The sequence below is a fragment of the Clarias gariepinus genome, chromosome 15 (assembly GCF_024256425.1).
Source record: "Clarias gariepinus isolate MV-2021 ecotype Netherlands chromosome 15, CGAR_prim_01v2, whole genome shotgun sequence".
Taxonomy (NCBI): domain Eukaryota; kingdom Metazoa; phylum Chordata; class Actinopteri; order Siluriformes; family Clariidae; genus Clarias; species Clarias gariepinus.
The window spans coordinates 7,786,680-7,814,452 of NC_071114.1; the positions used below are offsets into that span (position 1 = coordinate 7,786,680).

The 27,773-nt window shown below is 39.9% G+C and overlaps 1 protein-coding gene across 5 annotated transcripts in view; it reads right to left on the reverse strand.

The window, feature by feature from the left end:
• The window catches only part of slc4a10a (solute carrier family 4 member 10a), a 39,221-nt gene that overhangs the window by 8,755 nt on the left and 2,693 nt on the right, over positions 1 to 27,773 (reverse strand). For 2 of the 5 annotated variants that reach the window (XM_053513432.1, XM_053513428.1), the window contains exons 2-16: positions 22,118 to 22,144; positions 11,178 to 11,259; positions 10,482 to 10,625; positions 10,239 to 10,380; positions 8,742 to 8,902; positions 8,469 to 8,657; positions 6,757 to 6,845; positions 6,352 to 6,509; positions 6,154 to 6,241; positions 5,920 to 6,066; positions 4,851 to 4,951; positions 3,852 to 4,026; positions 3,629 to 3,762; positions 2,043 to 2,288; positions 1,837 to 1,942 (exon numbers count right to left, since the gene is read on the reverse strand). In XM_053513432.1, coding sequence (XP_053369407.1) covers positions 1,837 to 1,942; positions 2,043 to 2,288; positions 3,629 to 3,762; positions 3,852 to 4,026; positions 4,851 to 4,951; positions 5,920 to 6,066; positions 6,154 to 6,241; positions 6,352 to 6,509; positions 6,757 to 6,845; positions 8,469 to 8,657; positions 8,742 to 8,902; positions 10,239 to 10,380; positions 10,482 to 10,625; positions 11,178 to 11,259; positions 22,118 to 22,144 — 1,989 coding nt within the window. Of the gene's footprint in view, positions 1 to 1,836; positions 1,943 to 2,042; positions 2,289 to 3,628; positions 3,763 to 3,851; positions 4,027 to 4,850; positions 4,952 to 5,919; positions 6,067 to 6,153; positions 6,242 to 6,351; positions 6,510 to 6,756; positions 6,846 to 8,468; positions 8,658 to 8,741; positions 8,903 to 10,238; positions 10,381 to 10,481; positions 10,626 to 11,177; positions 11,260 to 11,560; positions 11,582 to 20,831; positions 21,148 to 22,117; positions 22,145 to 27,773 lie in introns of those variants that run through there. The other 3 variants (XM_053513430.1, XM_053513431.1, XM_053513429.1) reach the window with 3 other exon arrangements.

The window sequence follows — 27,773 nt, forward strand, 5'->3', positions numbered from 1 at the left end:
CTCATGCCGAACCATCCCAACCAGTCTACACACTTACTGTACACCTCAGAATATCTATATAAATAAAATCAAAGGTCTTGTCTGTTAACGCTCCTGTATGTTAACGCTCTTTCATTGATTTCTTTACATTTTGTACATTAGAGGACCAGAAACCAGTCTCTGGTCTGTATGTCTGTCCATCCAGATTTCTTCACACCATCTAGCAATTTTTTTAACTCACTTTTCCAGCGCTTTTGCCTCGAGTTCGGCGTGGTTATACACATCACTCAATAGAGCCAATCAATGCAATATCTTCAAATCTCTCTCCCTTACACAAACACACACGTCTCCATCATGGCTAACTCAAAAAAAAAGAAAAAAAAGGGACGTACACTATGAAAATTTAACCTTGCACAATAAATGATATTAAAATGTTGACTACAAGCGAAGTTATGAACAGTTATGTGAAAGATTAAAAACTGCTTTTGACAGCATACAGCGCATGTTTTAAATCGACCTCCAGACAGAATTTGACTTTTTCTTGCCTTTCAGCAAAAAGGATTTGCAGTTTAACCTGCACAGTAAGTGAAATCAAAATGTTGATTAAAAGTGATGTTATGAACAGTTATGTGACGGATTTAATAATCTGCTTTAAAATAAGCTACTTATAACTACAGATGTGGATTAAAGTCTCTGATCTACTTTCTCGAAAAAAAAAAATCTCATTCCCATTACTGAAAAGCGACAACAAAAAGAAGTCCAACTTAGCGTAAACAAGGCGTAAGATAGTCAATCTTACCATTTTTTTCCCTTTCCATTAATAAGTTAGGCAGAGAGTTCTACTGTACAGAAAGACAACTTCAATCACTGATTACATTAAAGTGGCCCTATTATGCCATTTTAAAGGTTGCTAATATTGCTTTATGAGTCTCTTAAAACAGGTTTACATGTATGCAAGGTTAAAAAACTCTTTAGTTTTCTCCAAAAATAGATTTAATTTTACCCCATTTCTAGATGATTCCTAAACGACTCGTGTGAAGCAGTTCGAAGAATCAGTCTGTCTAAACCGCTCCTTTTCGTGAGCGCTCACTGCTGTGATTGGTCAGATGGCGCGGTCCTTTATGATTTCCGTGTCGGAAAACGAAGCGCCCATTACCATAACTGAATGACAGCTCTAGAGACCCGTCAATACATAGAAAAGATGGCCTCGATTTTACCCCATCAATTCGAGCCGGAGACTGACTAAGAAAACAGTTGAAGTGGCACATCGACCAGAAACTGTTTCGCAAGCACCACTGGAGCAGGATACTGAGTCTTCTTGTCATGATGTAACGTTAATCCACGTGGAAATTGTACTGTTTGTGGGCGGGCAAGTTGTTCGCATCGTAGAACGTGGGCGAACATTATGCAAATATGTTACTTAGTGATGACTTTTTTTTTTTTAATAGACAAAAACTTCACGCACTGTCGGTGTCACAACTGTGCAGATACTTATGTTTACATACAGCTACATGGCATACTGCATGAAAGATCATATTTGAAAAAGCATAATAGGGGCACTTTAAAGCTCATTAGCTTAGTTTTAGCTTTAACCTTTTAACTCTTTCTACTAACTATTTTCCCATCAACAACGAGTACTTATGCTAACAGAACAAAAAATAAATAAACACAAACAATTGTTAACACAAAAGCCACTTGACGATTTGGTATGAATTGATCTCTTACTTCTTAACACCGTCCTAGTTAACCTGTTTAGCACCAAACACCTAAATCTAGTGTGTAAGTTTTGTCCACTGCAACTGTGTATGACAGAGGCAGAGAACTTCTTGTGAGTGTGTCTCTTTGCCATGTCCTCACCTTAACATCCAGACCTAACCAGTCGATCTCAGAGCTGGTGATGTTGTTCTCCTGCCAGTGTTGCAGTGTGCTGTTGCTTGGATTTTTTGGCTCCGTGCACACACAGCTAAAATAAATAAACAGTTTAGTAGTGAAATAAACAATTAATGACAATACTGAAAAAATAAAGGAAAGAGCTTGCTGGATGACTACGCGTGTGCACTCACGAGTACTGGGTGAGCTTGTTAAGGTCATTGTGCATGTTGAAGGGATACGTCTCTCCCAGGTGCACTAGTTTCTCCAGAGCTTCATAGATGAAAATGATGCAGATGAGTGAAGCAAAGGCTTCCTCTGTGAAGCGAGTGATGTAGCACACCAGCGAACTGGCATCTGTGGCCACCAGGAGCAGGCAGAAGAAAGCCGTCCACAGCCCGATACACACACGCAGGGAAAGGTACGACAGTCCATAATCCCTTAATAAAAGGCACACATTAATAAGTTTTGGAAATATGAAATCTCCAGATATGAGAACACTTTGAACTTCCATCCAAAAGTATTGGGACAGCTAGACCAATTCATTTTTTTCCCCCCCAACACACCGAAGACATTTTTAAGTTTAAAATCAAACAAGACGGCAGATCATGATTTCACCTTTTGTTTTCTGATATTTACTTTACATATAGATGTATAAATAACTCAGAACATAGCACCTTTAATTTGAACTCTTCTTTTTTAAAGGATCAAAATTATCGGAACATGCCCGTCAGGCGTTTGTTGCCCATGTCGGTGTCCTGTCAGACTAATTAAAAATTATTAATTATTATTAATAATTGATTAATTATTAATCTGAATAATCATGACATTTAGAAGCAGAACACACAGGAAAAACCAATACAGCAATTTGGTGACGATCATTGGGAAATAAAAATAAGTCACTGCTATAGCAACACCCAGATATGGAACAGGTCAGTCAAAGAAGATGCAATTAAGGCAAACATTGATTAATGCAAAAGCAATTGATGACAAACATTTTAAAGCTCGATTTAAAAGAAAGAAAGAAGAAGAAAAAGAGAAGATATCGAAAGCAGTAAAGCTAAGACCATACAACAAGGTGCACACCACTCACCTGCCTAAAGAATCAGAAAATCTGACTCAAACCACGAAAGACTAATGGAGTAAAAAAATTAACTTTCACCAAAGAGAAGTATAAAACATATGAGCTCATCGGTCAAGCACAGTGACGGTAGTGTCAGGGCTTGAGCTTGCTCCTACAACGTCTACAGAACTATTCTCTTTGCCAATTCACAGAGAAATGCATCCGAGTTAGTTGAAAGAAACTTTAGCTTGCAGTAAGGGCCTAAACATACTCCCAAATCAACAAAGGACGTCACCGGGGGAAAAGTTTAAATGCTTTATCCTAAGTCAATCACCAGACCTTAATCCAATTGAGAAGCATTTCACCTCCTAAAGAGAATACTGAAGGGAGAAACCTGTTGAAATAAACACCTCTATAAGCCTGGAGAGTTGCCCAGTGGGTTGCTGGCTTGATGTGGGTTTTGCAAGCAAGCGATGTTCAACCAAATATTAAGTGTCATCTGGTTTAAGGCAATTTGTTCCAATACTTTTGCTCACCCAAACAAATAATAATAGGTGGTCAAGGAGCAAGTTATAGTTTTCATTTATGGTCTCATCTTTTGAGCTCAAACCCAAATGTCTTCAGCGTAATACATAAATACTTAAAGGGGTACTGTATGGCAGTATCAAGAATGTGTCATATTCCTCAAATCGACTTTTAATCAATGACCATACTCACTTGCAGAATTTGAACAAGATCTTCTCAAACACCAAGACAGGACCAGTGCTGCCCAGGATAGTGAGCGGCTGCCCAGCAAACAAAGAGTACGCTATCCCAGTCATAGAGGCACCAAACAATGACTCTATAGCACTCTAAATGACACAAACAAGGAATTGAAATGAATTACAGTTTGGCTCAGCATCGATGTGTGCAAGTATAGAGCATATAAATGCACTCTTACTATTCGACCCTCTGTGGCCTCCCCAAGCAGGCCTCCGAAAGTGATCACAGGAGACATGCAGGCACAATAGAGGAACAGGAAGGAGGCCAGACACTGCAGGCTGATGGCATCGGTGTAGTCAGACACGTAGTGCCGAATTTTGCGTTTTACATCGCGGACAAGGCCTCCAAAACACCTGGAGAATCAAATACACAACGTCAGTACTTCTTTCCACAATGAACCAATAAAAATTCTATAATGACAACAGACATGAAGGATAAAGTAACTTTAATAGTAACACCAAATTTATGTATCAGTATCATCTATAATGGAGTTTGTGTGTGAATTATGTCTTGAGGAGCTAGTTCAGTGGTTCTAGATGATCCTCATTACCTATGAGCCAAATGCACCGCCACATCGCCACACCGTTTCACAGACGGTGTTCTCAGAATGAAAAGCCTTATGTCTCTTATTCTATACATAGTGCAGATCATTATGCTTAAAACAGATACATTTTTGTTCTTCCTGAAAGGAGAATGCTCCTCCAAAATGCTAGTAATTATATGCAAACTTACTGTAAGTCTGAGATTTTTTACGCCTGTCTACAAATAGGAGCTTCTTTCTTGCACAACAGTTGAGAACGCAGATATTTGGACCATGACGTCTCCACCACTATTCACCAGTTATTTGATTGGTTGTTAAGTCTTTTACACCAAAGTTTGTTCAGTCCTGGAAGCAATTTCCATCCTGAACAATGCAGCCTATGGGTGGTCTCGAGATGGTTATATTTGCATACAAACCTTTGGTCTCTTTAGTTGTTTGGAAAATTGCTATTAAGAAGTAAGCAAGTTTATTGAGGTCCACATTTTTGGCGAAGTTGCTTGGATTTTTTTTTTATGGTATAGTATTTAGTAGGAACCAGTTGCGTACACACTGAATTCAACAATACGCCTGCATGTAAAGCTATCCTTGCCCCCTGTAAACAAAGGTCCCCCCCCCCACACACACACACAGACTCACATTCCTGTTCGCTGTAATTCAGGTCCTCCATGGCCTCCATGCTCCTCTGACTCTCCCAGCTCAGTCACTCCATTAGGTAGAGGAGGAACCTTTCTTTTCTCCTACAAAACAGACTTCAATCACTTTTCAACAAGCTTTCTGGATAGAAATTACAGTATATAGGGATACATTAAGGGGGGAAAAAAAGCATTTGACAATTTCCGAAGTTATTAACCTCATGTCTGATTTCTGGTTGTTTTACTGCAGCATAAGATTCAGCTGTATTAGGCACGGATTTCCTCTTGGCATCATAGTTTCCATGGCAACAAACACCATGTGCTCATGTTTATGTTGGTCTCTGTTTTGGTCCTATCTTTGTTCCATCATTTGCTCATTTCCTGATTGCATCCAGCTGTTGCAAGTTAGTCAGTCATTAGTTTGCCTATTTATACCCTCTTCTGGATTTTTTATCCTTATTTAATATGTGCCAAGTCTTGGCTTCCCTTTGAAACTGCCAGTTTTCTGTGTTTTTACAGTACTTCTCCTGATTTGACCTTGCCTGAATAATTTTTTTGGCTAATTAATATGATCCATTGCAGATGTTCACTTCTTTATATTAATGCTCTTAATAAAAAAGCCATTAAAATTATGCACTCGCATGATTACAATCATCACAATGTCTAGCCAGATGGAAAAAAAAAAAAAAAAGGGTGCTTATGACAAACTGGCGGAACCAGTAAAAACCAGTGCAGATAGGAAGAAATCAGGACATAAATGGTGACAATGTGGGTTTGTGCTAATCACATCTGTTCCTTGAACATCCTCTTGATGGCAGACATGTGCAAATAAAAGATACAGTGTGACAGTAAACAAAATCTTATTTTACACATTTCCCATTGCCCCTCAGGATAATAAAATTGATAATAAAATAAAAAAACTTGTACTAAAAATCAATGTACTTAATAAAATTTCTACTAAAGTTTTCCAAACATTTTTTATGTTAATTACAAAAATTGAAGCCAGGCAGGTCTCACGGAGGGAATGGGTCATTTTCCCCCCAAAACATATCCAATGGAGCTTTATGCATCACCTGTGAGGGCACGTTCTTGGGTGGCTCTATTCTGATGGTGGGATCCCACTCTCCTGGTGGTAGCACGGTCACCTGGTCCAAAAACTCATCAATTCCAGCGACCAAATCACTGCGATCCTTTGCCTTATATGCCACATCATGGAACACCTTGAAGGGAAGTAAAACATATAATTAGTGCAAACTCAAAAAAAAAAATGATAATAAAAGTAAAAATTGTTCTGAAATGATGCTGACCTCGTCGGTCATTATCGTAGCTATGGAGCGTCCGATCTCATGGTACTGAGGTCCTTTTCCCAACGGCCCCAACAGTATAAAAAGAAATCTGGAAAATAACCAAATTCATTTAAAAATGTTACTTGACATACAAGTATGATTCTCCCATTACTTTAGATTTGTACTTTTAAAATTATTCATGGTCTTTCTGGTGCCCACCTAGTGGTGATGGGGACTTCAGCCAATCCATTGAGGAGCACAGCTGGAGAAAGACGCACAAACGCCACCACCGGTTTCTCCAGGAACTCTAATTCTCCAACCAGGATGTTTGAGGCTTCCGCTCCTGGTGGGATTTTCTTCATAAAATGGAGATCTATCTGCAGATTTTCAAAAAGGTACAGTTACGTCCCTGAGAACTTTCTATTTTCAAACTCTTCTCCAACTGTATTGCCACACAGTATTGGGTTTAAATCACCAGAAATGGTCTGACATTTCCTATGTGGAGTAGCGTATATAGAGATCTGTGCAAAAGTCTTGAATCACTGCTCAATTCTTTATAGTTTGCTATATTGAATGTATTCCTGAGAAATATTTAACTTAAAATGAAGGAATGATGAGTTTTACCTTACTGAAGTCCACTGAACTGTTCTCTCGACTGCCATCGCCTCGGCCCTCTGTGCAGCTTGGCTGTGACTGAGGAGAAACTGTCTGACCTAAGGAAAGAAAACAACATTATTAATTCATTCATCACCGCATGATCATAAAACTAAGTGGCAGATCAAATGTAACCCATGATATCATGTCAGATATCCAGTTGCACAGGTGAGTTTTGCACTATAGCTAATAGAGTGCCATGGGTAAAATGTTTTAAATTTGCCATTTTAGCACACATCACCTTTCTTAACCTTTTACAGAATTAAAAAAATTTTAATCAAACAATGTTTTAAACACCATAAGAGCTGTTTTTTTCTTTCACTGTAAACCCACACTGTTTAAATTATTTTTAGAAGTAGCAGGGAAATCCAAAGCTGAGACTTCCCCCTTTTTTACATCCCAAAATCCTTATTTAAAATGCCCTAAAAAAATAGGAATTCGACTAAGTTTTCCTGAGGCCATCCTAATAAACAAACACGCACATGTTACATTAATAAACTTGGTATCAGAATGGAACTTATTGATTCAGGAACCTAAAAATATGCAGAACTCAAAATCACCCAGAATGTGACTTTATACCTTATGAAGTAACTGGTCACATATTTAAGTTTAAAAATCCTGTAATCAAGAAGGAGCTTGTTAGAGAGCCTAATGTGGCTAAGAGATGCCTAGTTTTACATCAGAGTCTCAAACGAGCTCTAAAGATTGTCATGTTCACTCATTTTTTTTTTAAGTGAACTTTGTGGACCAAAAATATTCAATCACTGTTTACTGTGTTTTTAATTAAAAACCCTTAGCATGTGTAAATGTAAGTAACCACGAAGATTTGATTTTAACATAAACTGTTATTTATAGATTCAAAATCAGATATTTAGAGATATCAGACACTGCAGCTAAAACTACCCTAAGGGATGATATTTGGCTTTAGCATGTGTTTGTTTGATACTACCACAGCAGTGATTTTCTGAAGTAGCACATGAATAAGATTAGAATAGACTCATCTGTCATTGTGCAAGTTCATATACAAAGCCAATTATATACACAAGTCTAAGCTACTTATGCATTTTATGCAGTAGAGATTTAAGCTCTAGTAGTCCTGTACAACAACAAACATGCAGTGTTCAGCACCAGATTCTGGACAGCTCCCTCAAGTACCGTTTTGGGCACTGCTAGTTTTTTAAGGTCACAAAACATTAATGAAACATGTGTTTCTTTATACTTTATACTGTACATGGCATGTAACATGTAAACTGCACTTCTCTCTTTCACAAAATTGTTTCTGCTTCTCAGTGAAACTGAGGACTCCTAAAAACCGACAAATACAATGTCTCCTTGCAAAACAGTTAATCATCAAGATTTAGTCTTTATTACATTTTGGAGGTTGCCGTAAGGAATGTAGTGTTTTTAAGTCACATGTCCAAGATTTTAGGTTCTGATGTCTTCTTACCATAGAAGTAATCACTAGCTTTGATCATTATTAAAGAATTTGCAGTCCAGTCAACTCATACAACCCTGTGTTTACTCTTCCTTCGTTAGCCTGATGTGATCGTTTATCAATAAGATGAATCAGTTCTTAAATCATGTCTTTTCTGTTCTCAATGAACACAGTTTAGATAGAGCTTGAACTCCTCGTGGTGGAATTCCCTTCAACATCAGGCCATGTGTATGTCGAGTGCATTTACCATTCTTATCCATGGAATGTGGCTCGGATTGCTTCTTTCCGATGTCAGCGAACGAGCGGACGATGGGGATGCGGTTGGCCAGTTTCTTCTGGTTTTGGTGGTGGTGCTGTTTTAGAAGAGCATTGCGGATTTTCCTACGCACCTCCTCTCCGATAGTGACCGATGTCTCATGTTGGTCGAGAACCATGTCTATCCATCGAGAATAGTCAAATGCAAGCAATCACTGAGGGTTTTGATTTAGATTTTTTTTTTTAATTTTTAATTTTACTACACCTGCGATCTCCTCCAGTGAGCTAGCTCTCATGTCCAGCATGACAATGCCATTGAGAATGCAGCTGCGCAGCTCAAACAGGCTGTGCAAAGACAGCGTGGCTACGTAGGGTTTACTCCATCTCTCCCCTCCGTCCTCCACATCCTCCTCAAATTTCAGCCATCTATATCAACAGAACACAAAGCGTAGTGTGAGAAAGTAGAAAAGAGATAGGTTGTTGGACAGCAATTAAATTTCTAATAGATGTTAAGTAAGAGGTATTGAGTGAAAGAAAATGCATGTAAATGTATCCATTTAGTCTCCGAGATGTGAAGGATGGCATTACTGACTCTGCCCTGTCAATCAGTGTCGTTAAGCTTTCTAAGCTTCAGCACCTACTGGTGGTCCAGTATGCCTCCTAGATAATCAAGTAGACTCTGTACACAAGCCTACACTAAACATTACAATAAAATGATGCAAGATGTGCAAGTCAGGAACAAGTGAATGTATCTCGGGCAATCGAGTACAAATAGAACATTATGAGCTTTAGTTTAGAAAAGGGGTCAATGTTGTCACCCAGACAATCAGGAACTAGCACACACACTGCTCTGATCACTTGTGCAGAGAAAATCAATTCCCTCACTTTATTTTCCATAGCAAATCGAGCGATGGAACAAAAAGCAATATGAATTCACTTTAGGTTTTCTCACTCACTCATATTCTATACCGCTTTATCCTGTATTCAGGTTCACGGGGACCTGGAGCCTATCCCAGGAGGCTTAGGGCACGAGGCAGGGTACACCCTGGACAGGGTGCCAATCTATCGCAGGGCACACACACATACTCACACACCCACTTACACACTTTAGCCTAACCTGCATATCTTTGGACTGTGGGAAGAAACCCACCAAGCATGGGGAGAACATGCAAAGTCCATGCACACAGAGACGGCAATCGAGCCTGGCCGGGAAACGAACCCGGACCCTGGAGGTGCAAGGCAACAGTGCTAACCATTACACTTTCACTTTAGGTAACATGTACATTTATTTATTTATTTTTATTTAATGGAATCGTTCATTAAAATTTACCACTGTACCAATTTCCTAAAGTCATTAATATCAATTTCAGAACAAAAGAAAAGCATTCCTAAACATCTGGCCTTCCTACAAGCTCCGTGATTGAAAAGAAGTAAAAAAAAATAATAATTCACGATCATCCAGCTAAAAATATAGGAATGACGTAAAAGAAAGATAACGAGGAAATAAATATTTGCTAAAGAACAGATGGTGCGATATAACAGCTGATATATAAAATGTGTTCACAGTACAAACGCAGTGTGAGGGGTGCCAGACCGAACAGCTAATCTAACACACTGCTATACCGAGCTATACATAACTCCAGGTCTAACTTTCACAGAACATTTATTTATGCCTTTTTTCCCGACAGAAATGACTCAACGTGATACAATGAGACAAAAGTCTTAATAAAGTATAGAGTGTGCATGTGTGAACTTGTTATACCGTGCAGTCTCTTTCCACTCAGCGTCCTCTCCCTCTCTCAGACAAATTTCATCCAGCTCGGTGAAGAGTGCATGAGGAATGTGCTCTTCATCCTCATCTTCCATCCCCAGCAAAAACTGCACCCTTTGGGACGGGGTGTCTGCTGTGAAAAGAACGAGAGAGAGAAAGAATTTAAGAAGACACACACAAAAAAAAAAAAAAGCTTTTGTCTTTTACTGAACATGCACACGCTGACACACTTACTGTATGAAGGAGATTCCCTTCCGTCTTCCGTTCCTGAATCTCTGTCTCTTGATCTCTTCCTGTGACGGTGTCCATGGTGACGATGTCGCCTGTGTGACCTTCGACCAAGTGGGACGTGCACGCCGATGTACAGAGTGCGGTGGCCTACAAGAGAACAACCCAGTCGTCAAGAAAAGAAAAAAAAAAAAGCATGTTCATGACAGATGATGTTTAGTAGTGTTTTAAACGGATTGGAAGTCTCACGCACTCACACCATCTATACCGCTTCATCCTGTATACAGGGCTGCGAGCCTGGAGCCTATCCTAGGAGACAAGGCGGGGTATACCCTGGAGGGGGTGCAAATCCATCACAGGGCACACATGCATATACACACTTCGGGTCATTTGGGAATGTCGATAATCCTAATCTGCACTGTGGGAGGAAACCGGAGTACCCAGAGGAAACCCACCAAGTGCGGGAAGAACATGCAAACTCTACGTGCACAGACCCAAGGCGGGAATCAAACCCGGACCCTGGAGGTACAGGGCAACAGAGCTAAACACTAAGCCACCGTGCCGTCCAGGGAGTGAAATATTATCAAAAAAAATTTCGAATTGACTGATTTGTAGCCATGTTTATTCAACTCCAACACTAATATGTTTCAATGACAGATTTAAAGTTTCAAACACACACAAAAATATATATCTTTTTTTTACCTTCTAGCTCCTCTTTCTCAAAGTTGGTATTGAGCATGGAGCGAGTCCCACCTCGGTCCAACACGGCCTCCTCGTCATTTCTCTGCAAGCAAAAAACAAGCATAGTGATTAATGAATTTAATTGCATGTTTTTTAATACATATACACTCACATACACACACAACAAAATCCTGGCTCACAGCTCACATAAATACAATATGATTGTATTATTATTATTATTATTATTATTATTATCATCATCAACAACCTCTAAAAGAAACTATTTTATAAACGTCTTTATACATATTACATTAACATGTGCATTCATTAGAATGAGATACCACCATCACCACCATCACCACATAACTCTTCATTTGTCCACCACATCACAAAGCCCTGCTCACATTTCCAGACAGTAGAGCGTCCTGGACCTGTTGCTTCGTAATCTGATCGGCTATTGTCGCAGAGGAATCCTCTGTCCCAGACATAGTCTCATGTATTATATTGAGGAACAAGGACAGCCTGTATTTTCTGCCTCTTCTTACAACCATCTTCAGTTAAAAACCTGTCTCTCCTCTAACTCATTGATCGCACTGAGAAAACACAAATCAGGACAAAAAAAAGCACCATCTGCCCCCTTTTTTCCCTACATAGCTGAGTTTACAAACATGCACTATTGGTTAGTGTCACTCTGATTGACAGTGGAAAGACAGTAACGGCAATCCTCCTTCACTTCCAGAAAGCATGGTCATCACACCTTTGCCATTTCCTTCATTAGGAAATTTAATTTCCTAGAATGCTCTGCAGCCCACAAACATGAACTAAGATTTCCTGTAACTCTTTGTTCTCCGGTTAAAGTGTCCTGATTACTAAACTGCAACACCTGTCTTTCATTATACAACACCTATTTAAAGGGACTCAGATACTCAGCCCTTTGGTTTTTCCCCTTGTTATTTTGATTCTGGCTTTTACTTATGATATTACTATGATACTTATGATATTCATATTATGCCTTTTCTAACATTTTGTTTTTAACTTTATAGAATGACATCATTCTATGCTTTGAGACAATGACCATTGTTAAAAGCGCTATATGAATAAAATTCAATTGATATTTAATCAAGTTCAAAACAGAACCAGGGCATCAGTGATAGACAACTATACAGCATTGTAAAGTGTGTGTTTGGTGCTTTCTTAGGATTGCACGGAGGAGAGCACACACATTTCTTCATTCTGGCAAACTGAGCCAGACATTTAAAACTTTTTATTATGGCTTTTATTGTCCTTAATGGTACCGTGAACTGCTTACGCTTTAACGGTATATCCATTACCTGACTTGTGCAGGTCACTGACCATCTGTCTCATATTAAATTCATATCTGGTTAAACCTTAAAATAGATTGTGGGAGGTGACCTTTTGAGGTTATTTTAAAAAAATATTCATTGAGAACATGATTTTGTGATTTTTACTATTAAAAGTCATCAACTCAATTCTTTCTGCATAATGTTTTTGTAATTTATACGAATAATTTCACATATTATTTCCCAAACAGAACAAGAAGATATTATTATTATATTGCTTGTCAATATAGCATATCACTTGTCACTTAGAAAGCTACATTAATATACTCCTATTCCATTTTTTGTACTTTATTCCATTTTTTGTACTTATTTTTTTTTTTATAAAAGCAGAATTTATCTAATAATTCCAATGAGTTGATCATCACATTGTAAGGAAACATCTGCAGTATACAGAGTGCAGCAGCAGAGGGATCAGCTCTCACCTTCGATGAGAAAAAATGTCCTAAAATAAGCCTTGATGAGTTTGACCTTACTGGACAGTCACCATGGCAACAAGTACAGCACATTGCCAGTCATCTCCAGAGCACAATTTTAGTCACCTCTGCAGCTAACATCTGTATGCGTTTATCACAAGGATTTGTACATCTAAATAAGTAAAATGGGAACATTTCTTTAATAGGAAAATAATCCATAACACAATGTGGCGTAATCTCTTCACTTCCAGTCTAAAATGAATCATATCACTTTTACTATAACTACAAGCCCTGAAGTGTCTGAGTCCTCTTGTATTACAACACTTCACCAATGATTAAAATGTGTATTAACGAACAAAATGTGATTAATTCCAGAGTGACTTATATTTCATCTCATTATACATCTGAGCAGTTGAGGGTTATGGACCTTGGTCAAGGGCCCAACAGTGGCATCTGATCAGGAGTTTAACACCTTAACCAATAAGTTACCCCTGCCTTAAAGTATAATAGCTTTAAACAGTTATTCTCTCACCAGCCTCTCACTTTTAACATTAATACAATAAAAATATACATCTTGCCATGTTACATTCATGTATCTTCTATATCACTTATTCTGTACAGGGTCGCAGGGGGGCATTTAGCTTATCCCAGGATACTTTGGGCAATATACAAGGCGCCCATCCATCACAGCAAACACACACTGTGCAATTTAGGAATGTCAGTTAAGCTGAGGTCTATTTATTTGGACAATGGGAGGAACCCAGAGCACCCGGAGAAAACCCACCAAGCACAGGGAGAACACGCACACAGACCTGAAGAGTTTCTCATGTCTAAAAAAATGCTGATACCCGAGACAACATAAAAAAAATTATAGAGAGAGTTTCACCGTGTGAACGATTATACAATATTTTTTGGTTAAATATTGTAAAGGATCCACCATACTAACCATAATCCTACAAATTAGATTAAGTTATTCGGTAAACTTGTACCTTACAACACTGTGAAAAGATTTTTTATTTTTTTTACATATCCCTGTTAGGAAGATGGGGTCAAAGTACAGGCTCAGCCAGGATACAGCATCCCTGGAGAAAATAGGGTTAAGGGCTTTGCTCAAGGACTCATCAGTGGTAACTGGGCAGTTCTGGGGCTTGAACCTCCAACCTTCTGACCAGTATACCAGAGCCTTGGTTGTTTGAGTTATCAGTGTATTCTTCTTTGTCTTTCGCAGCGAATCATCTGCCTCCTTCTAACTCTATCCTCTGCATCCCCTTCTCTCACACCAACTAACCTTATCTCCTCTTTGGTCTTCCTTTAGACCTCCTGCCTGGCAGTTTCAACCTCAGCATCCTGCAACCAATATGCTCACAATCTCTCCTTTGAAAATGTCCAAACCACCTCAATCTGGCCTCTCTGACTTTATCTCCAAATCATCTAACATGGGTTGTCCCTCTGATGAACTCATTCTTGATCCTATCTCACTCCCAAAGAGAACATCTTCATCTCTGCTACCTTCAACTCCTGTCTTTTCTTCAGTGCCACTGTCTCTACACCATAGTGAATCGCTGGTCTCACCACTGTCTTGCTACCTTACAGTACCTTTCACTCTCGCTGACACCCTTTTGACACCTAACACTTTTCTCTACCAGTTCCAAACCTGCATATACCAGCCTTTTCACCTCCTTTTCACACTCTCCGTTGCTCTAGACCGTTGACCCCAAGTACTTGTCCTGCACCCTCTTTACCTCTGCTCCCTGTAGCCTTACCGTTCCACCTAGGTTACTCTCATGTCTCTGTATTCTGTCTTGCTACGGCTAATCTTTATTCCTCTGCTTTCCAGAGCGTACCTCCACCTCTCTAGATTTTTCTCCACCCGATTCCTGCTTTCACTACAAAGCACAATGTCATCTGCAAACATCAATGTCCATGGAGACTCCTGTCTAACCTTATCTGTCATCCTGTCCATCACCATAGCAAACAAGAAGGGGCTCAGAGCCGATCCTTGATGCAGATCCACCTCCAGTAGTGTATTGATATATTTAATACTATTGAGGGAAAAAACAGAACACACAGTAAAGTCAGAGCAGCTGTAATATAAAATGAATCAACATCTGACATATCAGATTTATGAATTCTACAATGCTGTGATACAAATGTCATCTAATATACTGATTGGCCAAAATTCAGTTTTTTTAGGAAGCATAAAGATTAGACTTTGGAGCAATGTGATCTGATGAATCCAGGCTGACCCTATGCCAGAGCTATGGGCTATTATTATAGATAATTCTATAATTCTGTATCCAAGTTATTTAATGAACAATGATCAATTCCCCTTATTTAGTAAAGATCAGTGCTCCGCCCTGCCTTTGTTTGTTTCCTTCATTCATTTGCAAGCTATAATCAGAATCTCATAATCCAGAATGCAGACAGGGATTAACTCCCAGTGACATATTCCCATTGAAGATTTTCCACCCTGTTTGTGATAACAGATTGGATTTAAATGACCAAAAACTAGGTGGAAATTTTTTGATGTGTTTGATGTGAGGATGAACACACTGGATCAGAATGCAGAAAAATTTACACACAACCACTTAAACTCGCAAACAGATTTTTCTACACGAAGGCTGACAGAACAGACAGAACACAAACCGTGTTCTTTCACACTGCATTTGTTTGTTTGTGCCTCAAGCAGCGCCGCAGAAAGAAGGTCAACGATCGACCATAAATATCTGCTGGATTTTTTTTTTCTTTCATAAAAAAATAAATAAATAAATAAACCCTTTCTGCAGTCCATCTATGGTCCAATTTGCAAAGGGTCCAAAAATAGACCGTCCTTGTTAGGTCTGTCGAGATGCAATACAGTTAACTGCAATACACTTAATTAAATCAAGGAGCATATTGTGTTTATGGCATGATACACATGTGTGTGTGTTCTGTCTCTGTGCCGGCTAAGGTGCGTGAGCTTGGCTGAGACACTGCATGAATGAGAACCTGGTATCTCCATGGAAACGTAACCCCCCCCCAAAAAAAAAAAACCCTGGGAAACTGTTTCCAGTCTGTGAGTGACATCATCAGCCTGAGACCACCGCTCCGATTCTGTCGAGCTCACAGAGGAGATTTGAAGGACATGCTCGGTGCTGCATGATGTTTAACACATGAATAACATAGAAAAAGACCTCTTCGTCAACACATGCGGACATGAACATACTCGTGCTTAATAAAAGCTTATGACACACCCTGTGGCTTTGATTAATTAATTATTAAGCTCACTTTGTGCTGAAGTGTAATATCAATTCTGAAAGCCCCCTTGCCACCTATATCTCCGCCCATGCAACCATGCCTCTTCATTTTTTTCCCTCTCTGTCCATTTCTTCTACCACTCATGTTCCTCATTATCCAGAATTTTCTATCTATCATCACCCCTTCCCCCATTTTTCATTTTTCCATCCTCTTGTCCTTTCCTGCCCGCACGCATTTGTCCTTCCCAGCATACACGACATGGGCGACATGTGACCAGGACCCCATAGCATTGAATTATGATAAAGGAATTTTTCCCAAGGCTCTGAGACTCATCAGTGTGCATGGACATACTCTCTCTCTCTGGCACCCACAGGGCTGTAAACATTTGCTACCCTTGAAGGTTGTTGCTGTATATATCAGGATGGATCAGCTGCAGGGTTATCAGATATGAGTCTTGCGCAAAAAACATTTAAAAAATCCAGAGAGCACAAGAAGTAGAGTATTATTTTATTCTTACGATCTAAATCTTACTGTCTAGTCTAGATGGGTTGTTCTGAAGACGCAGGTCGTTCAGGAGATGCAATAGAACTACACGTTCTGATGCCGTTGTAGCATTAAATATGCATGCACACCACCATCAAATACCCTTACCTGGTCCTGATGCTATTTTTACACAGACTGATAAGCCCTGCATTAAAGACAGCTCTTCCTCCAGGTCTGTCATGCATGAAGAGATTAACCTAATCCTTTACCTGCCATTGTTTAGCCAGTATTCCTGCCCCGGGTCTGTGTGCATGGAGTTTGCCTGTTTTCCCCGTGCTTGGTACAGTAGGTTTCCTCCACAGTCCAAAAACATGCCGATTAGACTAATTAGTGTCACCCAGACTGCCCGTATTGTGTGAATAAGCGTATGTGGATGTGGCCTGTGATGAATTGGCACCTCATCCAGGGTGTACCCTGCCTCCGTGCCCTAAGTCTCCTGGGTTAGGGTAAGGTTACCTGCGCGAACCTTAACACAGGATGGAGAATAGAGATCCGTGGATGAGAAAATGCACATAAGTTACTTCTTGTAAATTTCCAAGTATTAATAAATAGATGAAATAAATGAAAAGTATATTTGTCGCCATTTTTGATTTGAAAAGTATATTTGATTTGAAAAGTATATTTGTCTCTGTGTGATCCATGGTACGATCCGAACCGTAAGATCCATAATACGATCCGAACCACTTCAGATATTTCAACCCTATTTAAAGTGACTTCAGTCAATTTGTCAAAAAAAACTTTTTTTTTTTTTAAATCATTAAAGAAAAGTGAATTAAAACAGCAATACAGGTACATGTACAGCGTTTTAGCAAGTCTAATACAGCAAGTTCCAAACTTTTTTTTTGGCAGTCTGTAATTATTCAAAGGTAATTTTGTCAAAGCACGATCAGGAAAACCACATATTCACAGTCACCCAGGAGTCAATGAATGAAATGTGTCTTAATTTACAGTAGCTAAATAACTTTAGCTTTGCCTTTTAATTATCCCTATCATAAGACGTGTGTAGGCATCTTTAAACGAGCAGTTAAACGAGCATAGGTCAGCACTCATTACCAAGGCTTAGTGTGAACAGCAATCAGAAAAATACCGCTGATCAGCATGTCTTACACAACACCACACATCATTACTGAACACTCCAATTAGGCTCTCAGTCGGTAACTCAGAAAAACTTGTGTATACTATACGTGCTAATAAGCCTATTCTTCCATTAGTAGCACATATTGTATAGGGATGTAGAACAGAACGTTGGATTTAATGCTAGAAATAATTGAATGCATTTTTAAATGCAAGTTGTACTGTATACTGTATATTGCTGAATAAAACTTTTTGAGTTCTGCATTTCGTTACATATTCATTCAAACCGAGGGGCAAAATACGATGGGCGTTCAAGTCAACCCGAGACTTTTGATTGTGCAGACTAACAGAAGACAGAAACTCCCTTTATTTCTCTGTATAATCCTCATTCATGCACTCGTCCCAGCGTTTCACTAGTGCTCGGATACGATGCTGGTAAGTTTTCTCAGTACTCCGGAGCCATGATCGGACTGCCTGCTTCACTTCTGAAACTCCGGCCTCCCTGGAGCTCCTTAACTGGTCCAAACATGTGAAAATAGCTTAGAGCGACTATACAGAGGATGCGGCAATAACTCCCAGTTTACCCCCAGCACCATTCAAATATTTGACTGAGACTGAGAGACTCAACAGCATACTCAAGTCTAATGTAAACGTCAACGTCTACTGAATTTACACATTCATTCATGAAAAATTTTATCACAAGACTTTTTTTTATATCACAATACTTAAATAAAAGAATATACATAAAGTGGTAAAGTGCTCGCCCTATCATCCGGAGATCGCGAGTTCGATCCCCGGGTGATGCTGTAACCTCTCACAGCCGGAGGTCTAGAGAGAGCTGATTGGCCGAGCTCTCTCAGAGGGAAGGATGAGAGGGTACTCGTGCTCCCACATTAATCACGGCTCTACTAACCATTCAGGGGCGTCTGTGAGCTCACATAAGCAGAGGGGGCGGATAGCGCTGTCCTCCGAGTGTGTTACTCCGCCCCGAACGGGCGAATGGCGACTGAATGGCGGTAGAAGCTTAATGTGGGACCCCCCTTAGCGACTGGGAGGAACTGGACACTACTAAATTAGGGAGAAAAATCGGGGAAAATCCACAAAAATAGCAAAAAAAAACCATCAACAAAAAACTGTACTTTTGCGTAAAAAAAAGAAAACCTATTTTTTGTCAACAAATACATTTTCTTAAGCTTTGAAAAAAGGATATTCACAAGTTTAAACCTATAATGCAAAGTTTAAACATCATCAATGAATTAGTCAGTACATTTTTACCATGTTAAAACATATTGTCCTTACAGTCATATTCCATCCATCTATCCAGGAACCTCTGTAGTCCCACAGTGACCATTGTATTTATTCCCATTTTTGTATGGGAATTAACTACTCAACACGCATTCACACACTACAGACTAATTTGGGACCGCCAATTGGCGACCAAGCAAAAGGAGAACATACAAACTCCATGCACACAGACCCCACGTGGGAATCAAACCCACGACCTGAAGGGGCAAGGCCACAGTGCTAACCACTAAGCCACCGTGCCATTACAAGTAATAACACTAATTCAGGCTTGGGCAATCAAAACACAGTTGTTGCATGTAACATTTCATCCATATTGGACAGGCTGATTCTGACCTGAGAAGAGTAGAGTTTTTTTGGGGTAAAGTACACAATAACTACTTTGTGTTTCTTATCCCTTAAAGTGTGTTTGATATAACCATTTTTGGTTCTGTAACAATGTCTTGTGTCTTTTTCTCTCTTACTGTTATACACGTGCACCATCGCTCCCTACTAATCTTCTCTGGGAAGAGGAACATGGATTGTTCTGAGGTTTTCTAGGACACGCACGCCTCATGACCTAGTTCCGTGCGCCGCAGTATTCATGCAAATCTATCTTGCGGCCGATTGATATGTACAAGAAAGCTCATTTCCATGCATGACTGACAGCATCATGATGGGGCCAAATTACAAGACCAGAATCCAGAAGAACCCAGCAGGGAGCTCTAATTAACCAGTGACAGAATGCAACACGGTCCATATTCGATTGTGTTTTTTTTTTTTTTTACCCTTACATTGGCTCATCTGTTCCATGTGTATGTGTGTGTGTGTGTGAGTGAGAGTGTGTGAATGTGTGAGAGTGTTGTGCTTCTGGACTGTGTGATTATTTAGGAGCTTCAGCCAAGAGAAGCAAAAGGAAGAGATTATCAGGAATGGAGGGGGTGGGATCCAAGCCATGTGATTGGACGGAAGCCTTGGGTCTGATCCCTACAGATGGCCACAGTTGCCATGGCGACGACGAGCTCAGCATCAGTATCCTTTCACCGAGCCGAGAGTGGAGCGTTCTGACACACGCACGCATGACGTGGCGATGTGTCTGTCTTACACACGCAGACCGTGCTATATCAGCACAATTACACTTAAGCGCTTAATCGGACGTGAATGGCTTTGTCATGCAAATCTGAGCAGAAGCTTCTACGCTCACGTGTCTAACGCAACACCAGTGCAGTGACCTTGTAACAACCAGTAACTAAAAGATTATCATATCAAGTCTCGGCGCTTTCCTCCACGCACACGTGCATCCTCCCTGTTCATCCGCTGAAGTGGAGTCAGCGTGAAGCAAGCCGACGTTCCCGTTCTGTAAAAGCTCAGACCGAGCACTTAATCTGTCAGTCATGCGACTGTGAAGCGAGAGCAAAGTGACGAAAAGGACAGAAGGATGGGGGGGGGGATAGAGAGTGCCATCAGAGGGAGGAGAAAATGAGAAGCAGGAGAACAAACAGTAGCACAGTAAGGGAGGGAAGAGGAGACGGAATAAAGCTTTGTGCCTGGATAAGCTGTTGCAAAGAGCACATTCCTTCAACCGGTCTTAACGCCCAGAACGTATCAAGTGAGCAACCTGTGATATAATTACAACACAACAATACACCCCAAAAGCATCAAATTACTATACAGTTCAAAAGAAACCAGCTCAAGGGCACAGCAGCTGCATCAACTAGTCAGAGTTTTCGCTCTGGCTCTGAGAAACTCAGAGGTTTCCGTCCTACCTGGCAGTTAAAGCTGCTGCGCTCAGAGGCTCGCTGCTGCATGCTGTGTGCCCGCTGGTGCCGGTTTCAGAGGCTGGTGAGCTCCAGTCAGAGCTGGTGCTTTGGCACTCCTCACCAAGCTCGAGCCTCACGCCAAGACAAGCCTTTCAGCGCGGCAAACCCGTCCGACTGTGATCTCCAGCTTGTGTGTGTGTGTTGTTTCTCTTTTTTTCTTTTTTTTTCCTGAGAGTCCTCCATCCACCAATCAGGAGGGAGGTTAGAGCATCGACATCACTGACTGCGTGGACTGCAGGCTACGCTCATGTGGTTTGTGGGTGTCTGTGTGTATGTCTAATGAGTGCTCCGTGTGTGTGTGTGTGTGTGTGTGTGAGCGGTACGTGCTGTACCGAGCTCCCTCCTCTCTGTCTTTTTACTCGCACCTTCTAGATGTCTCAGCATCCTCTGTAAGGAGGACAAGTGGTGCACTCTGGGAAATGTAGTGCTTTTGCCTAGCTAGCACAGGCTTTTTTTTTTTTTCAGTTTATTATGTCTTGTTTTAATATTTCAAGCTCTCACAGGGTTTTTGGGGGGTGACAAAAAAAGAAAAGAGCAAATCCTTCACAAAGATCTCAGATCAGCATGAGTACGAGAGCATTTCAACTCCCACTGTGTGTCCGTCTGTTCGGCATGGCCTTTGTCCAGCTCTTCCATTGACCGAAATCGCAACCTCTCCACAACCCCGCGCCCACTTCCTCTCTCTCGCTCACAGATTTTTTTTTTTTAAACATGTGCAAATAAAACCCTAAATGGAAACAACAGAGCTGATACACTTGCTTTTTTTTTTTCTTCTTTTATACGTACGAGTCCGGTCTCTGGATAAATGTTTAACTTTGCCTTTTTTTTTTTAACTTGGGTGTAATCCAAAAAGGGCAGTCTTCTTTCTTTAAAAGCTTAATGGATAATACTTCACACAGCTCATTTCCTTTCATTTGTTTAAATTCCCATTAGACTGACATTATAATTTCTCGCTCACTCATTCACTCTCACTCGCTCTCTCCGTTTCATCCTGTTCTTGGAACCCTTTAGACAAATGCGTGAAAATTATGACAGGACTCATCTTTACACTATCTGTCTCCATGGTGTCCGTGCAAACTTCTGTGACCTCTTCGCAATGACATTTTCGATTCGAGCGAAGCCCGGCCCCTGGAGCACGGGTGCGATACAGTGAAGGAAATCAATAGGCAGCCTATTTTCTCATGCACACTGAGGCATGCAGGGACACAGATACGGTCGGTGTGAACACTCACCCCCTCGCTGCTCACAGGGCTCTGAACCTGCACAACAACACGGAGAAAGAAAAAAAAACAGAGGATTTCACAATGAGAATGAAATATTTTCAGAATTATTTATGGTCTGTTGAAAAAATATTGAAGAAGTTTAATAACCGGTAGAGGGTTCGCTAAGATGCAGAATTGATTATTGTAGGATCAGGAACACTCTAAACCATGTCAGGGTCAAAGCTTCTTGTCAAATTCAGAAATGACAGATTGATTACCTTGTATGACCCACATACATATACTGTACACACACACACACACAACTCACATCAGCACTCCACCAAGGATAATTTTCAGATTATCCAATATAGACAATATAAGACAATTTATGCATAGTTTTTTACTGAATACATCCGAGTCAATCAGTAATTCGTTATCTATGAAATATTTTTATTAGCAAAGCAAAATACAACATAGCAAATAGGACTCGACTCCGATGTGTGTAGTTCTTTGTATTCCTTAAAATATACTGCATTAAGTAGGAAGTGGTCGTTTAAAGAAAAAACTATGACCTTGCTCTGACCTTGACCCAGTTTTCGAATTCGTTCCAAAATCTGCTGGTTATAATGATAACATTTAAGCTTTCCCTTTGAGACACTCTGCCAATGAGAATCTCCGACGGACGGATGTATGGACGAAGCCGAAAGCACACAATGACTCCATTAGTCAAAAACCGAGGCATAAAAACATCCTGTTCAACTGTAAATTGTGTGTGAATTATTAAACCGTTTGACAGCAACATGAGAAGTCCATTTTTGCAGTTTAAAAAAAAAAAATTATTTTCAAATGCAAACTAATACAGAATCCTTTGTACCTGTTTTTTTTTTTTTGACACAATGGTGTTAAAAAGCACAAATGTCAAAATATTAAGGCAATTTTAGTTTGGCTATATCAGTGTAAATTGTGTATGTTTTTGCAAAACACTATAAATCCACCTCGCACAGTTTGGGCATAATGTGCACAATAAATCAGGCTGCAGTTGTGTTTGTGGTTATTTAAGTACGGAATTTAGTATCGATAATATGTATGAAAAAAAAATTACAAACTCCTGCATTAATTTTGATTTTGTACTGAGTCAAACTGAAAGTAGTGGCGGCAAATAAGATGAAGGAAAAAGATGTAAAGATTTGTTGCACACAAAACCTTCTTAATCACAAAGATTGTTGAAGATCATAAGAAACTTTATAAACAATAGAATCAAAAGAGAATTCAGTCTACAGCATCACCAGCCTCCTTCTCTACCAGTTTTAGGTTTACTTCCGTACATGCCGACTGCACCTTATTATAGTAGGAGTATGCACCATTTGTTCACCAATCGACCGCATCACTTTACAGGCTGAAAACATACCAAAAAAAAAAATTTTAATTCCGGCTCTCACACTAGTTCATTTCAAATCCTCCAACAAACCAGACAGAGACTCGTCCGTCCCTAAAGCGGACACAATACATAAGAAGAGCAATAAAATATACGTCTTCCAGTGCAGTGAAGAGCTCTATATTGGGGAGACAAAACAACCTCTACCTAGGGGAATGTACCAGCACAGAAAGAGCTCCATTTCAGGACCAGAATCAGATCAGTGCAACTTCATCTGAAGGACAACGGACACACATTTGAGGACGTGATTGTACAAATTTCGGACAGACGATAGATGGTTCAAGAGAGGTGTAAAAAAAGGCCATCTACGAGTACGTCATCTAAGTGGAAAAATTGTCTCTCGTCTATCAAGACCTCTTCACAGGTCAACCAGGAAAGTCAGGACTCCACCTACTCTCTCTGGTCTTTACATCTTAACGACTCTAACTAATATCTCTCTATTACTGGTCATCTGGTCAACAGCTCTCTTCCGCCCCTGCTCACTAACGACTCTGCCGCCTACTCTCACCTTCTGCATTGTGAAGAATCCAATAATGAACCTTTTCAGGCAGAGGAGGATCCTTGACCCTGGAAGAAACAAATATGTGGAATCCTCCCAATTTCCCTTAGACTGAAAAAGCTACAGTACTTAAAACATTTCGACTAGGAAGGAAGAAGTTCAATTGTCTTAAACACTTGGTGAGGTTGCATTGTAAAAATCACAGCTATGATTTATACTGAAAGTAAGACCTTTTCTACACACACAATGTAGTGAAAACTAAACAGCTGCATGGCCATAAGACAACCACTTGTTAGTAGGACTCATCAGAAAGAAAGATTTTAATTTGTTAGGAAGTATAAAGTTTGGACTTGAAAGCAATGGAAATAGGTCATGTGGTCTGATGAGTTCGGATTGAATCTGTTCCAGAGGCAAGGAGGCAGAGTTTTACTGCCTTGATGTATGCCATATATAATGAATAATTTCATGCTTGATGTATGCCATACATGAATAATTTCATAAAAGCGAGACCCGCGGGTTGGAAAAATACCCGACCCGCGCATCACTACTGCACAGGGGGCAATCCATTGCAGGGCACACACACATATACACACTACAGGCCAATTAGCCTACTGTAATCTGCAGGTCTTTGGGAGAAAACCCACCAAGCACGGAGTGAACATGCAAACTCCATGCACACAGAGACAGGAATCGAACCCGTCCCTAATAGTGTAAAGCGACAGTACTCACCAGTACACCACCGTGCCGCCAAACCGAGTACAATATGAAATTAATAAAACAGTTGAATGTGCGTGGGATAAATTTCATAGGAGAAAGCTGCTCTGTGTTCGACTGCAAAAGAAAAAAAACACAGATATCTTCCTCTCGTCATTTAGGTTTGCATGACAGTAAAAAACTCCCTTTCAAAATGTCCACCAAAACCCAAACCCAAGCTCTTTAGTCGGATATTAGTAAGGACGACGCTGTCACTGAGATTTCCGCAGGTATCGTGTAATTACAGTTAATTACTAAATTTAAAATTTATGTATTAATTAAGCCAGTGACTTAAGCTTTGACCATTATGTAATTTTAGATACTGTTCGAGTTTAACTTCAGTTCATAACCAGAGAAAGCTGGTGGGATCAAATGCTGAACTGCATTCAATTAGAGCTTCAGGAGCTACAGCAACCATGTGGTAATATGAAGCTTCCCAATTCAATTCTGGCTTTTATACATTTTATTTATCGATATTAACAGACTGCATTGTGCATGAACATGTGAAAACAGCACCGTTTATTGCAGGCGCTCATTTTTTGGTGAACAGTTAACAGAACAATTCAGTTTGCAACAAAAGCAAGTGGAAGTGAGACATGAAGGGGGCTGAACATGAGAGGCAAAGGCTTTGTTTGTTTTTCGATTAATATGTAAATGGGTAAATGGTTTTATTTTTTATGTTGTAAAACATTGAGGTAAAAAAAATGCTGCATGGCTGAATCATAAAATTAAAAAGTTAAAACAGAAAACGTTAGGTCACCTTGTTCCGAAATAAGGTAAACCCCCCACCCCAACTTTTCTCCCTTTTTACCATTTGAGGCGGCGTGACACACTCAGAGGCAGCACTACCCGCTCCTTCCATTTGCGGGGACTCACAGACACCACTGATTCGCTGTAGAGCCAGGACTGATGTAAGGCGATCTCCAGATGATAGGGCAAGCACTTTACCTCTGCACCACTCAGTTTCCATTTTTAAATGATAGGAGATGACTTTGTGTAAGTAAGCATGCCAGTGTGACGAAAAGTGGCCAGGGGTAGCTCAGTGGTTAAGGCATTGGACTACGATTCGGAAGATCCCAGGTTCAAACCCCACAACCACCAAGTTGCCACTGTTGGGCCCTTGAGCAAGGCCCTTAACCCTCAGATGTGTAATGAGATAAAAATGTAAGTCACCCTGGATAAGAGCGTCTGGATACCGCAATGTATTCCTCTTTTTGTTGAAGTGGATCATACAAAATTGGTATAAAGAAATTATATTGATATATTGTTCAGGAACTGATACAGAAGACAAGGTATTGGTATTAGAACCACAATTGACATTCTTGAACAATACCCATCTCTACATTAGGGTAACATTAGATAAGGTGACAAGTTCCTGAGAGGGAGGTTTATTACTTTTAAGATCTTGATTTCCTGTGCAATTTCCAGAAACAGTATGTGCTCCTGACTAAATAGAAGCAGAAATGCATATGTTGTTCCCATGACACAAGGTGAGTCCAGCATCATCGACCTCTTACACTAAATGCATTGAAGTTTCTTAGATTTGAACAAAGAGAGCTTCTTTCTTCTTTTTCTCTTCCAAGTTGTTTGATTAAAAGTCTGGACTTCACCAGGGTCACCTTCCTGTTCCCAGTCACACACTCAGATGAGGACTATATTTAACATGTAAAGCATTGTCAAACATGCTCCACCTAGAGATAGAGCCAACCTACCCTTACTGCAAATTGTTAAGGAACTGTAAAGCCTCCTGTAGTTTGTCAGCTCTGTCTGCAGTTTAATTCCTCAGCTTAGCAGTTCCCCCCTAACAGCCAAGCGTAAAAGCAAACTGACAGTTGAAGTGAAACCATTTTGCAATGGCTGGCTTTCAAGCCTTGCAAGATTGCACTATTAGTGTTCTGGGTGGAATTAGATGCTTTAAAGCGCAGAAAAAATGTTCAGGGATTGACAATTTTACAGCGGCATAGAAATTCAGAGAAATTACACCCATTCCCCTTCTTTTCTAAGATCTACATCTTTCTGAGAGGAACCGCACCACCATTGTCATCATTATGATAAATAAATCTTTTTTTAAAGATTTGGTCTGCAGCCAAACTTCCCACAGTTAACATTGGTTCGGACATAAAGGGCTTTCCCTTAATAGATTACGCTTAGAACGAAAGCTGTAATCCGGTGTAGTTGCCAGTGATACAGTATTTGCTATCAAAAGCTCGACAAAAAAAACACAGATTCCACCATGAGATGTCAATGAAACCCACGGGTATAACCGGATGATATGGGTATTAATAATTAATCATTAATTGATTAATAACTTGATTAAAAGAAGTGTACTCAGCAATTGTTTTGCACAATAATGCGCCATAGCTCACATCAACTTGTGCACCACGAGACAGCAAACTTGTCAGGCATTTTGTTGAAGAGAAAGAATGAAGAAACTACCTTCTCAAGTGTGCAGTTGATGGGCAGTGTTGCCAGATTGGCCGGTTTTCTGTCTATTTTTTAATCATCTTTGGATCGAAAAATATGGGCAGGTAATAAATATTAGGATAATTTTAGTTAAACGTTAAATGTATGTTTTTAACTGCACTATTGTATGAGTTCTAGTAGTTATGGTATTTTAACTTTTTTTATCAGAGTGTGTGCATTTCCAACACTGCCAGAAAAATCATTCGTGTGTTCACTGCTCATGAATAATGCCCAAATATAACTCTATAGAGCAGCAGTAAAACATCATTTCTCAGAATCATAGGTAAACTTTGCAAGGAATCTACGTTACAGATGCATACTGTATCATACCGAACCCTATAGTTCATTACAATATTTATATACTGTATATAAATATTTGTACTTTTGTTTTTGCTTTATTATTATGTTGATTTAAAGTGGTTCAGCTTCATCAACCTGTCAAACATTACCACTTTTTTGGGATTGTGCCTCTGGAAAAAATGTCTCAAAATGATTGATTGTTAATATTTTCAACTATCAGTTAAAAGAAATGTGCA